The sequence below is a fragment of the Chiloscyllium plagiosum genome, chromosome 33 (genome assembly GCF_004010195.1).
Source record: "Chiloscyllium plagiosum isolate BGI_BamShark_2017 chromosome 33, ASM401019v2, whole genome shotgun sequence".
NCBI lineage: Eukaryota > Metazoa > Chordata > Chondrichthyes > Orectolobiformes > Hemiscylliidae > Chiloscyllium > Chiloscyllium plagiosum.
Genome location: NC_057742.1, coordinates 32,167,981 through 32,184,676, shown reverse-complemented (window position 1 = coordinate 32,184,676; position 16,696 = coordinate 32,167,981). Strand labels below are relative to the sequence as shown.

Genomic DNA, 16,696 nt, shown 5'->3' with positions numbered 1-16,696 from the left:
GCAAAACCTACCTCTATTAGACAAACCACTGCAATAATAATCATCACTACAACAGTAACTGCGATAGCCAGAAGAAGCTTGTGCCCATATTCCACTGCTGATAAACTCATCTGCTTCTACAACAGAAATAGAATTTAAGTTATGATATGAATGACAAAGTTTACTTTGTAAAAGAGATATCAGGACATTAAAAAAAAGTAAAAAAAACATTTGAGAGTAACAGAAAATTTACAAAAATACAAAATGAAGTAGCATTTGTAACATTTGATTCAAAGAGTCTTTGTTGGTTCCTCTCACACATGGAAGTCTCCAGTAACATGCAGTTCTGCTTTTCATTCCTTTAAGGTTCTTCCAGTTACCACTTTCATCCAATTGACAGCCAATGCATTGAAACCTTTCTTCTCTGCCTGATGACAATAGCCTTCAAATATGGTAGAAAGTAATGATCTTACCAGCAATTTCTTACCTTCTTCAAATGTTCATTGATACAGAACAAAAATCTTTCAACTTTAAAATGTTAATTGTATACTAATCCATTCATTTTTACTGTATGATATGACATTTTTGCAATGTAATGTGATATAATAACCAGGAACAAGGAGGGAATAGGATTGATTAGTCATAGAGTCATAGAGATGTCCAGCATGGAAACAGACCCTTCGGTCTAACCTGTCCATGCTGACCAGATATCCCAACCCAAACTAGTCCCACCTGCCAGCACCCGGCCCATATCCCTCCAAACCCTTCCTATTCATATACCCATTTAAATGCCTCTTAAATGTTGCAATTGAACCAGCCTCTACCACTTCCTCTGGCAGCTCATTCCATATACATACCACCCTCTGTGTGAAAACGTTGCCCCTTAGGTCTCTTTTATATCTTTCCCCTCTCACCCTAAACCTATGCCCTCCAGTTTTGGACTCTCCGACCTCAGGGAAAAGACTTTGCCTATTTATCCGATCCATGCCCCTCATAATTTTGTAAACCTCTATAAAGTCACACCTCAGCTCCGACGCTCCAGGGAAAACAGCCCCAGCCTGTTAAACCTCTTCCTTATAGCTCAAATCCTCCAATCCTGGCAATATCCTTGTATATCTTTTCTGAACCCTTTCAAGTTTCACAACATCTTTCCGATAGGAAGGAGACCAGAACTGTTCGCAATATTCCAACAGTGGCCTAGCCAATGTCCTGTACAGCCGCAACATGACCTCCCAACTCCTGTACTCAATACTCTGACCAATAAAGGAAAGCATACCAAATACCTTCTTGTGTGTAAACAGGCCATTTAGCCCAACAAGTCCATACTGACCCAACGAAGAGCAACCCACCCAGACCCATTCCCCTACCCCACATTTACCCCTGACTAAGGCACCTAACACAATGGGCAATTTAGCACGACCAATTCACCTAACTTGTAAATCTTTGGATTGTGGGAGAAAACCGGAGCACCTGGAGGAAACCCACACAAACATGGGGTGAATGTGCAAACTCCATACAGACAGTCGCCCATGGTGGGAATCGAGCCAGGTCTCTGGTGCTGTGAGGTAGCAGTGCTAACCACTGAGCCACTGTAAATTAAGAAAATAATTGAAGTAAATTATTCTTCCCTTCCAAACCATTTAAAAAAAAATTCTTAATCTCGAGGTGCAATATTATTTTTGAAACTAAGGATTAATTTTGTGAGGCCATGGATCTTCAGCACAACTTGCAGGTGCATCACTATTCTTTCACTGTGACTGGGACAAAATTCTCAAACCCTTTCCCTAACAGTCCTTGAGTATACATACACTACACTGACTGCAGTGGGTTCAAGAAGGCAACTCAATACTACCTTCTCAATGGTAGTTAAATACGGGGAACAGATGCTAGCCTAACTACTGGGGCCCCTCTGCATTCTGTGAATGAATAAAAATAAAATACTGGTTTTGGAAAATTGGCCTCTGGCTTTATAAACCTAATTTATGATGTTCCCACTTCGGCAAAAAAATAATTTTCTACAGAACAAAATTGACAATATTTCAAAAGTAATCTATTGTAGTGAAGAGCTTTAGGCCATTTAAGAACATGATAAGTTACTGTACAAATGCAAGTTCTTGCTTGTTTCCACAGTTTTTGTAGATTTTACCATCAAGGATCCTTTCCCACTTGCCTTCATTCCTGAGTGACAGAAGATATGCGACATGCTAGTTTGGTTAAGTTTGAAATACTCTCAACTCTGAGGATTTAAGTTTGAGATCACAGCTTATAAACATGGTTGTCATTTCATAATAGTGTTGAAAGATGGAACATTGCTGGTTGTTTACTTTGTGGAGAAGACATTCAATCAAAATCCAAGTTAAGTGATTAGAATCGCATAACAATATCTGAAGAATTCTGTGTCCTGACTTATCACATTCCTTCAACCAATACAGGGTACCATCAGTACAGTCAGATTAGCCACGTTTAATAATTTATAGATATATGTGGGATATTGTTTGAATGACTGCTAAACTATCTACTAAAAATAGTTAATACATATTTTAAGGTAATTCATTGTGTAAAGTCCTTAGAAATATTTTACTGGAATGGATTCTATATTAATATAAGTATTATTGATTTAATAGCTATGACTTTCTAAAGTAGTTGAATGAAACTCTGAAGATATCTAACGTAACAAACTACATGAGTCATTGCATTCTACAGGTGTCATTTTTCATTGTAATCACAAAAAGGAATGGAACATCTGATAACTTATATTCATATGAGTTTTTTAAACACTTAATTCTTATTTGTAATCATATGTCAAAACAGGGTCTTTTGACAGAAGTCATTTTCTAACATTAGATAAATTTCTAATACATTTGCATTGCCCTTTTTAGCAAGCATTTTTCACAGTTGAGTTTGTTTTCAATTTCTCAGAAGCTGAATTTAAAAAATGCAATTAGGTAAAATCAACAAAAACACCAGATGTTCCAAGATATTCACAGAAGACTTGTTAGTTTGGAACAATAAACAAGTGCTTAAAAACTACAAAAAAAAATCATTATGCAAGTAGAGCATCCATGCATCCAACGTACCACACTTAACGAATGGTTGGAACAACAAAATTCTCATACCATGTCAGTGCAATCACAACTATGAGAATGCCTAAGCCTTACAAAATATAATGCAACAAAGAACAGTCCAAATTTCAAGCAGATAACAATCAACAATGACTAACTGAACATACAAACCATGTGATGACAGCAATAAGTGTTATGTGGTACACTTCTTTACAGCAGAGACCACTGAATATGCTAGCACATAAACTACTCAATAAAAAAAAACCTCGCATCAATCTGTCTAAAATAGCACGTACAAACATAAGAAATAGGAATAGGAAAAGGCAATTTGGCTCATTGAACTTGTATTGGCACACAAGAAGATCATGACTGTGTGAGGCCTTAACAGCATATTCTGCTAGCCCCATACTCTTAAATCTCATATAAATCAAAAAGCTGACTAACTTAGCTTTGAATATATTTGATGATCTAGCCATTACTACTCTCTAAATATTAATGATCACCAAAAAGAAGACATTTCTTCTCATTGCTGTCTTAAATTGGAGAAAATTATTTTGAAACTGTACTCCTTGTCATCAAGTCTCCTAAATTGACAGGCTAAAATGATGAAAAACACTTTGGCTGTTTATACCAGAAAATGTTTGACATAAAATGTCTATTGTAAGTGTAGTGATACACCTTAGATTACCATTGAATTGTATTGCACTTTATGTAATGTCCATTTTGTAATGCCAAGTGATGTATTTGACAAAACAATACAAATAAAGTATATTTTGTGGGAACAAAGATGAACTGTAAATTTCAAAAATTGGTAGATCACAAAATCACCAGATGTTCCAACAACTAAGTGGGTTGAGACCAGTAGATACATTGGGGACACTGGGTGCAAACCAGGATCAATTATTTTAAGGACAATACATAAATTCTTAAACTGCATTATCAAACAATTTGCATTGAAATAACTCAACCTTCATAGTTATGAATTATTTTTTCCACAAAAACTTTGAACATTGTTAAAACCAACTGATGTAGATGGAATTGCATTTTCTGTATCCTTTTATCTCCAAACTGCATGGGACCAATTACACAAAGTTTACTTTCAAAACACTTAAGTGGGATAACCATGCTTAGCAGTTAGGAAAAAAAAATTATAGTGCTGCTGTTTTTTTAATAATGTAGAATATGCGATTTTATAAACTAAAAAAAAGCTTTGTTGGTTTCCTTTCAAGAAATAATCAACCCATGGAATAACAGTTGACATTCAGACACAACATAGGGAAATAAATGATGCTTGCACACCATTTGCACTTTCTCTTCAACTCCAGAGATAAAATCATCAGTAGTTCTCAAGGAAAGAATATGGCTGATTCATTAACGGGCTAGAATTTCCTATTGTGGCATAAAAGCTAAGGTGATCTTCACTGCCTTCACATGTGGCAAACAGCTGACCATCATTGTAGCTGCTTACAAAATATATAGCACATGTGAGCCATAGATGCTCCCATGGGCCTGAGGATTCTTTTGTATTGTTCATTCAATATATTTCAACAGCAATGTTATAATATATCTCCACCTGAAAAAATAGAGTCATAGAGTCATAGTCATAGAGATGTCCAGATGGAAACAGACCCTTCAGTCCAACCTGTCCATGCTGACCAGATATTCCCAACCCAATCTAGTCCCACCTGCCAGCACCCAACCCATATCCCTCCAAACCTTTCCGATTCATATACCCATTCAACTGCCTCTTAAATGTTGCAATTGTACCAGCCTCCATCACTTCCTCTGACAGCTTATTTCATATTCGTACCACCTTCTGCATGAAAATGTTGCCCCTTAGGTCTCTTTTATATCTTTCTCCTCTCACTCACCCTAAACCTATGCTCTCTAGTTCTGGACTCCCCAACCCCAGGGAAAAAACTTTGTCTATTTACCCTATCCATTACCCTCATAATTTTGTAAACCTCTATAAGGTCTCCCCTCAGCCTCCAATGCTCCAGGGAAAACAACCCCAGCCTGTTCAGCCTCTACCTATAGCTCAAATCATCCAACACTGGCAACATCCTTGTAAATCATTTCTGAACCCTTTCAAGTTTCACAACATATTTCCGATAGGAAGGAGACCAGAACTGCACGCAATATTCCAACAGTGGCCTAACCAATGTCCCGTACAACTGTAACATGACCTCCCAACTCCTGTACTCGATACTCTGACCAATAAAAGAAAGCATACCAAATGCCTTCTTCACTATCTTATCTACCTGCGACTCCACTTTCAAGGAGCTATGAACCTGCACTCCAAGGTCTCTTTGTTCAGCAACACTCCCTAGGACCTTACCATTAAGTATATAAGTCCTGCTAAGATTTGCTTTTCCAAAATGCAGCACCTCACATTTATCTGAGTTAAACTACATCTGCCACCCCTTAGCCCATTGGCCCATCTGGTTAAAATCCAAGGTAATCTAAGGTAACCCTCTTCGCTGTCCACTACACCTCCAATTTTGGTGTCATCTGCAAACTTACTAACTGTACCTCTGATGCTCGCATCCAAATCATTTATGTAAATGACAAAAAGTTAGAGGACCCAGCACCGATCCTTGTGGCACTCCACTGGTCACAGGCCTCCAGTCTGAAAAATAACCCCCCACCACCGCCCTCTGTCTTCTACTTTTGAGCCAGTTCTGTATCCAAATAGCTAGTTCTCCCTGTATTCTGTGAGATCTAACCTTGCTCACCAGTCTCCCAGGTGAAACCTTGTTGAATGCCTTACTGAAGTCCATATAGATCACATCTACCATTCTGCCTCATCAATCCTCTTCATTACTTCTTTAAAAAATTCAATCAAGTTTGTGAGACATGATTTCCTACACACAAAGCCATGTTGACTATCCCTAATTAGACCTTGCCTTTCCAAATCCATCTACATCCTGTCCCTCAGGATTCCCTCCAACAACTTGCCCACCACTGAGGTCAGGCTCACTGGTCAATAGTTCCCTGGCTTGTCCTTACCACCCTTCTTAAACAATGGCACCACGTTAGCTAACCTCCAGTCTTCCGGCACCTCACCTGTGACTATCGATGATACAAATATCTCAGCAAGAGACCCAGCAATCACTTCTCTAGCTTCCCACAGAGTTCTAGGGTATACCTGATCAGGTCCTGGGGATTTATTCACCTTTACCTGTTTCAAGACATCCAGCACTTTCTCCTCTGCAATATGGACATTTTTCAAGATGTCACCATCTATTTCTCGACACTCTATATCTTCCATATCCTTTTCCACAGTTAATACTAATGCAAAGTACTCATTTAGTATCTCCCCAATTTTCTGCAGCTCCACACAAAGGCCACCTTGCTGATCTTTGAGGGGCCCTATTCTCTCCCTAGGTACCCTTTTGCCCTTAATGTATTTGTAAAAACCCTTTGGATTCTCCTTAATTCTATTTGCCAAAGCTATCTCATGTCCCCTTTTTGCCCTCCTGATTTCCCTCTTAAGTATACTCCCTTTATACTCTTCTAAGGATTCACTTGATCTATCCTGTCTATACCTTACATACGCTTCCTTCTTTTTCTTAACCGAACCCTCAATTTCTTCAGTCATCCAGCATTCCCTATACTTATCAGCCTTTCCTTTCACCCTAACAGGAGTATACTTTATCTGGATTCTCGTTATCTCATTTCTGAAGGATTCCCATTTTCCAGCCGTCCCTTTACCTGTGAACATCTGCCCCCAATCAGCTTTCGAAAGTTCTTGCCTAATACCGTCAAAATTGGCCTTTCTCCAATTTAGAACTTCAACTTTTAGATCTGATCTATAATTTTCCATCACTATTTTAAATCTAATAGAATTATGGTCACTGGTCCCAAAGTGCTCCCCCACTGACACCTCAGTCACCTGCCCTGCCTTATTTCCTAAGAGTAGGTCAAGTTTTGTCACCAACATCCTATGTGCCTCAGCTATTTCTAGTTAATTTCTATACACCTCTAAATGGACAACATATTTATATTGAAAAATGTGTTTCTGGAATTCAGGAATTCCTGAAGAAGGGCTTATGCCCGAAACGTCGATTCTCCTGCTCCTTGGATGCTGCCTGACCTGCTGCATTTTTCCAGCAACACATTTTTCAGCTCTGATCTCCAGCATCTGCTGTCCTCACTTTCTCCTAACATATTTATATTGTTTGGGAGAAAATTTCTGTCCTAACCTTTTCCTTGTTAAATTCCAAAAAATAGTCACATGAGTAAAATACTCATTTTTCAATTTTACGAAAGGGTGTTTCTCAAGTTTTGATATGAATAGGTTCAGATTTTCTCCTCAGATTTTGTTGTGTTACTTTCTGGTGAGAAAATATTTCCATGAGGAACACAAAACGTGGACCCTTTTTTCTAAAGTCTATCTGCTTTGCCAAAATTAATAAAAATATTGTTGTGGGCACTTTTTTCCCCAAGGCACAGAAATGGCAGTTCTGTGTGTTTAAAAGATGAATATCCCTCTGTTGAAATAAACAGCAAAGAGTTTCAGGATTTACAAGGGTTGTCAACAATAATGTATAAAATAGCACAACCACCTTCTTGTTTGGACCCATTCTCTGTCTGGAAGCCAACTTTCCAATAGGGAAGAAAGTAACTATGAAAATTGTTTTAATCAACATGTTGTAATGCTCTTTGAGAGAGGTAGGACTTGAACTTGCTGCTCTGGTCCAGAAGGTGAAACTACTATTGTATCTATTTTTAGGCAAAGCTCGATTATGCCTTATTAAAGCAATAGAGTAATTAATGTCCTGACTTTGTAGATACTTCCTATCAATTAGTTCAGACAGGTTATGATATGTCACTCTTTGATCCAGCCCTTCAGGTCCAGAAGACACTACCACTGTGCAACAGGAGCACATTACCCAACTCTTGAATTCCTTTTCAATTAATTTATTCAGATACACAATGATATCTGAAGAAAGTGAGGACTGCAGATGCCAGAGATCAGAGTTGAAAAGTGTAGCACTGGAAAAGCACAGCAGGTCAGGCAGTATGTGAGGAGCAAGGAAATTGACATTTTGGGCATAAATCCGGGCATAAGTCCTTCATCAGGAATGTGGGAGGGGGAGGCAGGGAGAAAGGGGCTGAGGGATAAATAGGAGGGTGGTGCTGGGAGGACAGTAGCTGGGATGGTGATTGGTAGATGGAGGTGGGTGCTCCCTCCCTTCTGACCTATCACTATTATCCTCCTCCATCTACCTATTGCCCTCTCAGTTACCCTCCTCCCAGCCCCACCTTCCTATTTATCTCTCTTCCCTCCCCCTCCCACCACTCCACATTCTTGATGAAGGGCTTAATGCCTGAATCTCCTGTTCCTTGGATGCTGCCTGACATGCTGTGCTTTTCCAGCGCCACAGTTTTCGACATAATGATATGTGTGTGAACTGCAATCACTGCACCTCAAGTGTCCATTATAATTACATCTAATTGATATAGATGTTTATAATCAACCGTTCAGATGTATTATAACACTTACAGCAGGTGGGACTTGAAGGCTGGCCTTTTAGCTCAAAGGTAGGGACATTACCACTGTGCCAGAAGAACCCTTATACCCAGCTCATTAAGATATTTTTATCCAACTGTTCACACATGGCACAGCATATGTCTGGATCAGATGGGATTTGACCCTAGACTTTCTGGCCCCAGAGAGAGGGACATAACCACTGTGCCACAAACTAAAGGCTGCTCTGGGCCAGGTTTAAATTTACAATCTCATCATTAGGGTGGCATGGTAGCTCAGTGATTAGCACTGCTGCCTCACAGCACCAGGGTCCCAAGTTTGATTCTGGCCTCGGGTGACTGTCTGTGTGGAGTTTGCACATTGTCTGCGTGGGTTTCCTCTGGGTGCTCCGGTTTCCTCCCACAGTCCAAAAGTGTGCAGGTTAGGTGAATTGGCCATGCTAATTTGCCTATAGTGTTGGTGCATTAGTCGGAGTGAAATGGGTCTGGGTGGGTTACTCTTCAGAGGGTTGGTGGGCCGAAGGGCCTGTTTCCACACTGTAGGGAATCTAACCTAATTTCACTTACCTCTATCTGTTATATTAATACCATACACTAACCAATTGCACCACTCGATTTAGGCAAATCCAGCTCGTAAATGTATTTTGAATCAACTTGTTTGTACATATTATTATCCTACTCTTAGCCAGGTGGGATTTGAACCCAACCCCACAGTACCAGTGTGTCACAAGGGTTCTCCAACCAACTCCTAAAAATATTTTCCAATCAACCTGTCCAGAAATGTTATCACACACCACTGAAGCAGGTGGGACTTGAACCAACACCTCTTGGCCTACACTACTACAACCTCGACACATCCTACATTTGTCAATATTAGTTGTTGGGTAAACATTGGCAGTGCCTGTTAGGCTGTGACAGGTAGCTAATAATGATAATTAGAGTGGTGATGCATAAAAGGAGGACGCTGCTGGGATCTTCCCAGCATGGAATAGACTTTTGTTGAAGACAAAGCTTGCTAGCTGTGTGAGGGTAGTCTCCCAGTGCTAAATACTTCATGCCTCAGGAATGGGGTCACAAGGATGAAACATTTCCAGTTCCAACGCAGGCATATCTTGAATATTAAAATATTGTATCTGAGGTTGTTGAAAATACTTCAGCAGAAAAATCAACTTTGAGGGAGTCTGAATTTCAATTTAGAAAAGTAAAATCTTGATCAAAATGGCTTTGTGCGTGGGAAATCATGTCTCCCAAACTTGATTGAGTTTTGTGAGGAAGTAACCAAGAGGATTGATGAGGGCAGAGCAGTAGATATGATCTATATGGACTTCAGTAAGGCATTCGACAAGGTTCCCCATGGGAGACTGGTGAGCAAGGTTAGATCTCACGGAATGCAGGGAGAACTAGCCATTTGGATACAGAACTGGCTCAAAGGTAGAAGACAGAGGGTGGTGGTGGAGGGTTGTTTTTCAGACTGGAGGCCTGTTGACCAGTGGAGTGCCACAAGGATCGGTGCTGGGTCCTCTAACTTTTTGTCATTTACATAAATGATTTGGATGCGAGCATAAGAGGTACAGTTAGTAAGTTTGCAGATGACACCAAAATTGGAGGTGTAGTGGACAGCGAAGAGGGTTACCTCAGATTACAACAGGATCTTGACCAGATGGGCCAGTGGGCTGAGAACTAGCAGATGTAGTTTAATTCAGATATATGTGAGGTGCTGCATTTTGGGAAAGCAAATCTTAGCAGGACTTATACACTTAATGGTAAGGTCCGAGGGAGTGTAGCTGAACAAAAAGACCTTGGAGTACAGGTTCATAGCTCCTTGAAAGTGGAGTCGCAAGCAGATAAGATTGTGAAGAAGGCGTTTGGTATGCTTTCTTTTATTGGTCAGAGTATTGAGTCCAGCAGTTGGGAGGTCATGTTGCGGCTGTACAGGACATTGGTTAGGCCACTGTTGGAATATTGCATGCAATTCTGGTCTCCTTCCTATCGGAAAGATGTTGTGAAACTTGAAAGGGTTCAGAAAAGATTTACAAAGATGTTGCCAGGGTTGGAGGATTTGAGCTATAGGGAGAGGCTGAACAGGCTGGGGCTGTTTTCCCTGGAGCGTTGGAGGCTGAGGGGTTACTTTATAGAGGTTTACAAAATTATGAGGGGAATGGATTGGATAAATAGGCAAAGTCTTTTCCCTGGGGTCAGGGAGTCCAGAACTAGACGGCATAGGTTTAGGGTGAGAGGGGAAAAATATAAAAGAGACCTACGGGGCAACTTTTTCACACAGAGAGTGGTATGTGTATGGAATGACTTGCCAGAGGAAGTGGTGGAGGCTGGTACAATTGCAACATTTAAGAGGCAGTTGGATGGGTATATGAATAGGAAGGGTTTGGAGGGATATGGGCCAGGTGCTGGCAGGTGGGACTAGATTGGGTTGGGATATCTGGTCAGCATGAACGAGTTGGACCGATGGGTCTGTTTCCATGCTGTACATCTCTATGATTCTATGATAAGATCATCCTATGACTTTTCACAATCAATGAACTGGACTCAGCCTTACATACTGGTCTGGCATGACACACTACATATTTGTACTACCCAATGCAGCAGATGAAGAATAGTTGTATTACTTTAAGTTATTTGTATAGTAGCGGAACAAATGCTTGAACTGTATTTGGTCACTTGTAATAGGGTAGCTTTCTCTTGATTTGCAAAACATAGAAGCAATGACTTTGAATTGTCAAACAAGAATACATAAAAATGATAAAGCTAATAAAATGGAAGTAACCTTGAAGAAAATTACAATAACTCTGCCAAAATGGAGAAAGAAAAACAGGAAGAAAAGATAAGAACATTCCTGAACATTTAGTTTAAACTGAACGCCATTGTTAAAACTGAAACCAAGATTGTAAGTATCTTTACTAAGCAAATCATCAGGTCAAGCTTGACAGAATTTTATTCCAAAGAGTCAAGACATAGGTGCCCGAGTCTGTAGGTGTTTATTTTAATTGAGTTATGGATAAAGTGAGTTTGTGGAATTCAGAAAGACTTATTTTCTGTCCTTAATAGAAAATCCACAAATATTGTTAGAAGTGGATTATCTAAGGGAACTACATCCTAATAAGGGAGGTCTTAACATAGTTAGTGGAAGGTTACAGATAGAAAATACTGATCCAGAATGACTATCAGTGCTAATTAGGTACAGTTATAATATTTGTACCAACTAGAAAATGTCCGTTTATGAATCTGTTAGCATTGCCTCTGGGTCCAAACTAGCATGAGATTTAAAAGCTGAAGCTCGAGATTTAGCATTATAATCAGTTCATATCCATTACATGGATAAATTAGGGTGATCAGGACAATCAGAAATAGGTGTTAAAGAGGTTCTTCATATAGCTTCATAATGAATAACATACTCATATTCCAGAACATATTCTATGAGCAGCCATCAATACATTATTTGTCTATAATCCACCACTATAAATACACTTTTTTATACAGAAACTCTGAGGAATAATAGAGAACCTGAATTAAATGTGTAGTTTTGACACGGAATAATCACTGAATATACCAGGTCCAGTTCCCTTGACCCTGAGATTACATGAGCATTGAAGGTAGCAAGATAAAAGTTGATGATTAGATTTATAGGAATGTGTACATATAAAATTAATTTTACTTGCTTATTGTTGGGATCAGTGAGTATTTATAGTAGGCTTTTCCTTAACAGATTATATAGATGGGAAGAAATGGAAGACAGACTTAATTATTTAATTTGTGGAAAGAACAGGTTTCATGTGTCAAAAACTAACATACAAAATAGGAACAGAGTAGATCATCCGGTCCCTCAAACCTGCTCTGCATTTCGATAAGATCATTAGTTACCTTCTGTTTTGAATTCCATAGTCCCATCTACACCCAATAACATTTGATTCTCTTGCTTAATAAGCTATCTACTGCTACTTTAAAAATAAATATCCAATGATCACACTTTCATTACCCTCTGAAGCAGAGAGTTCCAAGTTTAGTAACCTGCTGAGAGAAAAATATTCTCATCTCTGCTCTGTAAGGTAATCCCTAATTCAAAAACAGTGTCACCAAGTTCTGGATTCACCCGCGAAAGGAAACATCCTTTTCATGTCCACCTTATCAAGTGTATTCAACACCTGGTACACTTCAATCAATCACCCTTCGTTCTTCTAAGCTCCAGTAGAAACATGCCCAGATTGTTGCATCTATTCATGTAAGAGAATCAACTAATTCCAGGTAATAATCTAGTAATCACATATGAACTGCCTCCAAACATGTTTACATTCTTTTTCAAATTAAGGAGACCACAATTTTACTGTATACCAAGCATTCTGAATATTGAGGAGATGTCGGTGTTGGACTGGGGTGCACAAAGTTAAAAATTACACAACACCAGTTTATAGTCCAACAGGTTTAATTGGAAGCACACTAGCTTTTGGAGCGCCGCTCCTTCACACAACCACTTGATGAAGGACCAGCGCTCTGAAAGCTAGTGTGCTTCCAATTAAACCTGTTGGACTATAACCTGGTGCTGTGTGATTTTTAGCATTTTGAATATTGTTGGTCTCGCCAATGCCCTGTATGACTTATCTGTGACACATAATCATACAGTCATAGAGATGTACAGCACGGAAACAGACCCTTTGGTCCAACTCATCCATGCCGACTAGATATTCTAAAGTAATCTACTCCCTTTTGCCAGCACTTGGCCCACATTCCCCTAAACCCTTCCTATTCATATACCCATCCAGATGCTTTTTAAATGCCGCAATTGTACCAGCCTCCACCACTTCCTCTGGCAGCTCATTCCAGCCACGCACCACTCTCTGTGTTAAAATATTGCCCCTTAGGTTCCATTTAAATCTTTCCTCTCTCACTCTAAACCTCTGCATTCTAGTTCTGGACTCCCCTCACCTCACAGAAAAGACCTTGTCTATTTATCGTATCTATGCCCTTCACAATTTTATAAAGCTTGATAAGGTCACCCCTCAGCCTCTACCATTCCAGGGAAAATAGCCCCAGTCTTTTCAATCTCTTCTTATAGCGTAAGCCTGGCAACATCTCTGTAAATCTTTTCTGAACTCTCTCAGGTTTCACAATATCATTCCTACAGCAGGGAGACCAGAATTGCACATATTATTCCAAAGGTGGCCTATCCAATGTCCTGTACAGGTGCAACATGACCTCCCAACTCCTATATTCAGTGCTCTGACGAATAAAGGAAAGCATACCAAACACCTTCTTCACTATCCTATTTACTGTGACTACACTTTCAAGGAACTGTGAACCTGCACTCCAAGGTCTCTTTGTTCAGCAACACTCCCCAGAACCTCACCATTAAGTGTGTAAGTCCCATTGTGATTTGCCTTTCCAAAATTCAGCACCTCACATTTATCTAAATTAAACTCCATCTGCCACTCCTCAGCCCACTGGCCATACAACATCCCATTGTACGTTGAGTTCGCTTTCTTCGCTGTTCATTACACCTCTAATTTTGGTGTCATCTGCAAACTTACTAACTGTATCTCACCCACATGCACACCCTCTCACAGGCTTAAACTCTGTCATACTCATGCACATACACACAATCTCACATGCACACAATCACATGCACATACTCACATGCACACACTCACACTCCTTACCACATACAGACACACTCTCTCTCTCATGCACGCACACACACATAAAAGTCTATCGGGTAAATTTGCATTTGCAGAATTGTATTTGCAGAAGCATTGTCTTTTCTTCAAAAAGTGCACAATCTGCAGGTAGTCAATCCATGTGACCTTTTATAAATTCCTATTTTGGAAACAGAACCAGTCTGACTCAAGACTGGAATATAGACAGACTCTAACATCACACCTTTTGTGCATTGTCTGAGCTGAGATGTCACCTTTTCTTTATAAAACCTTAAGTTATCTCGGGAATGTAATTTGAAAGAAGTTCTGAGATCTACATATTAATGAATCGATACCAGCAACCCATTCTAAAAGATGAAAGATTTAACAGCAATCTAGGTATGTTCAATATGTTGTATCAATTGCATGACACTATGATCTTTTTGCTATAAGTTCTGTGTCTTATGATCCTGCCCCACTAGTTGCCTAATTAAGGAGCAGCACTCCGAAAGCTAGTGCTTCCAAATAAACTTGTTGGACTATAACCTGGTGTTGTGTGATTTTCAACTTTGTCACCCCAGTCCAATATCGGTACCTCCACATCATGTATACATCCTATGTCCACATCTAAATCTTTTATATAAATGATGAAAAGCAGTGGATCCAGCAATGATCTTTGTGGCACATCACTGGTCACAGGCCTCCAGTCTGAAAAGCAACCCTGCACCATCACCCTCTCTGTGGCCAGTTCTGTATCTTCCTGTATTCCATGAGATCTAACCTTGCTAGTTATAGTCTACCTTGAGGAACCTTGTCAAATGTCTTACTGAGGTCCATATTGATCACGTCCACTGCTCTGCCCTCATCAATTCCCTTTGTTACTTCTTCAAAAAACTCAATCAAGTTAGTGAGACATGCACAAAGCCATGTTGACTATCCCTAATCAGTCCTTGCCTTTCCAAATCCTGTCCGTCAGGACTTCCTCCAACTGTTTGCCCATCATCGATGTTGGGCTCACCAGTCTATAGTTACCTAGGTTTTCTTACCATCGTTCTTAAATACTGGCAACACGTTAGTCAACCTCCAGTCTTCCAGCACCTCATCTGTGACTATCGATGATACAAATATCTCAGTGAGAGGCCCAGCAATCATTTCCCTAGCTTCCCACAGAGTTCTCGAGTACACCTGATCACATCCTGGGGATTTACCCACCTTTATGTGTTTTAAGATATCCAGCACTTCCTCCTCTGTAATATGGTCATTTTTCAAGATGTCACCATCTATTTCCCCACATTCTGCATCATCTATGTCCTTTTACACTGTAAACACTGTAACAATATAAAAGCAAATTACTGCTGATACTGTAACAATATACTTGTTTAGTGCTCTCCCATCTCCTGCGGTTCCATGCATAGGCTGCCTTGCTGATCTTTGAGGAGCCCTATACTCTTCCCAGATACCCTTTTGTCCTTAATGTATTTATAAATTCCTTTAGGATTCTCCTCCCCCTTCTCTTTTGCCTCCCTTTACATCCTTCCTTTAGCATTTGTATTCTGGAACATTAAGCGGCCAATCCAGTCCATCCCTGAGACATGTTTCTGTAATTGCTAGGATATCCCAGTCCTGCTCACTCAACCTATCTAAATCCACATGCAAAGTTATTTTCTTCAGAGCATAATTTCCTCACTATCCTTGTGTCATTTGTGAATTTAGCTACCACACTATCATTCACCTCACCTAAATCATTGATATAAACTGTAAAATGTTGAGGTCCAAGCACAGACACCAATGAGATATTGTTGATTACTTCTTTTCAATGAGGCAAATACCCATTTACACACAGTCTCAGTTTTCTGTTCGCCAATTGGCCAGCCAATCTTCTTTCCATACTAATATGTTACTCGTTAGCATTAGCTTTTGTTTTCTGTTATAATTTTTGAGTAGTACCTTATCAAAACTAAGTACAGTAGATTTCTATGCTATATGTCAGTGTAAGATTAAAAATGTCTGTTGACCATGTTTCTTTACTCTCTACACGGTTTCTCAAAAGCATCTGCATCAATGTGCTAAGGACTTAAAAGGCCATATGATCCTTACAGCTGAGCACTTCCAAATAAAAGGATGAGGTGTGTTACTAACTTACTTTTTTATCATTGAAAGGTTTTACGAAGTTTCTCCCTAACCCCACCTCAAGACGTATAACTAATTATCACTTAGTGAGAAACCTCTCAGGGTCAAATGTCGACCAAAAGACTTTTCTTTTATCTAAACAAAGCCTTTCTTGGAAACAAGGCAACTTATTTTTATTCTTTCATGGGAAGTGGGTGTTGCTAGAAATGCCAGCATCTGTTGTCCATTCCTAATTACCCTCGAGAAAGTGACAGTGAGCCATCCTCTTGAAACACTGCAGTTTATCTCCTATGGGTACCTCCACAGAATTGTTAGGAAGAGAGGTCCAGAATTTTGATCCAGCAACAGTGAAGGAATGTCAATACGTTTTGAATCCACACAGGATGTGGT

General features: G+C 39.7%; 2 protein-coding genes across 4 annotated transcripts in view; one reads left to right on the top strand and one right to left on the bottom strand.

Moving 5' to 3' along the window:
• Positions 1-442, top strand: part of LOC122539994 (interferon a3-like) — a 60,870-nt gene extending 60,428 nt beyond the window's left edge. Inside the window, exon 3 of the mRNA XM_043675260.1 lies at positions 346-442. Within this exon, the coding sequence (XP_043531195.1) occupies positions 346-411 (66 nt within the window). The 3' untranslated portion in view covers positions 412-442. The remainder of the gene's footprint in view (positions 1-345) is intronic.
• Positions 1-16,696, bottom strand: part of LOC122539990 — a 208,824-nt gene that overhangs the window by 21,985 nt on the left and 170,143 nt on the right. For 2 of the 3 annotated variants that reach the window (XM_043675250.1, XM_043675252.1), the window contains one exon: positions 12-116. The exons of the other annotated variant lie outside the window; for it this stretch is intronic. In XM_043675250.1, coding sequence (XP_043531185.1) covers positions 12-116 — 105 coding nt within the window. The remainder of the gene's footprint in view (positions 1-11; positions 117-16,696) is intronic. 3 annotated transcript variants of the gene reach the window in all.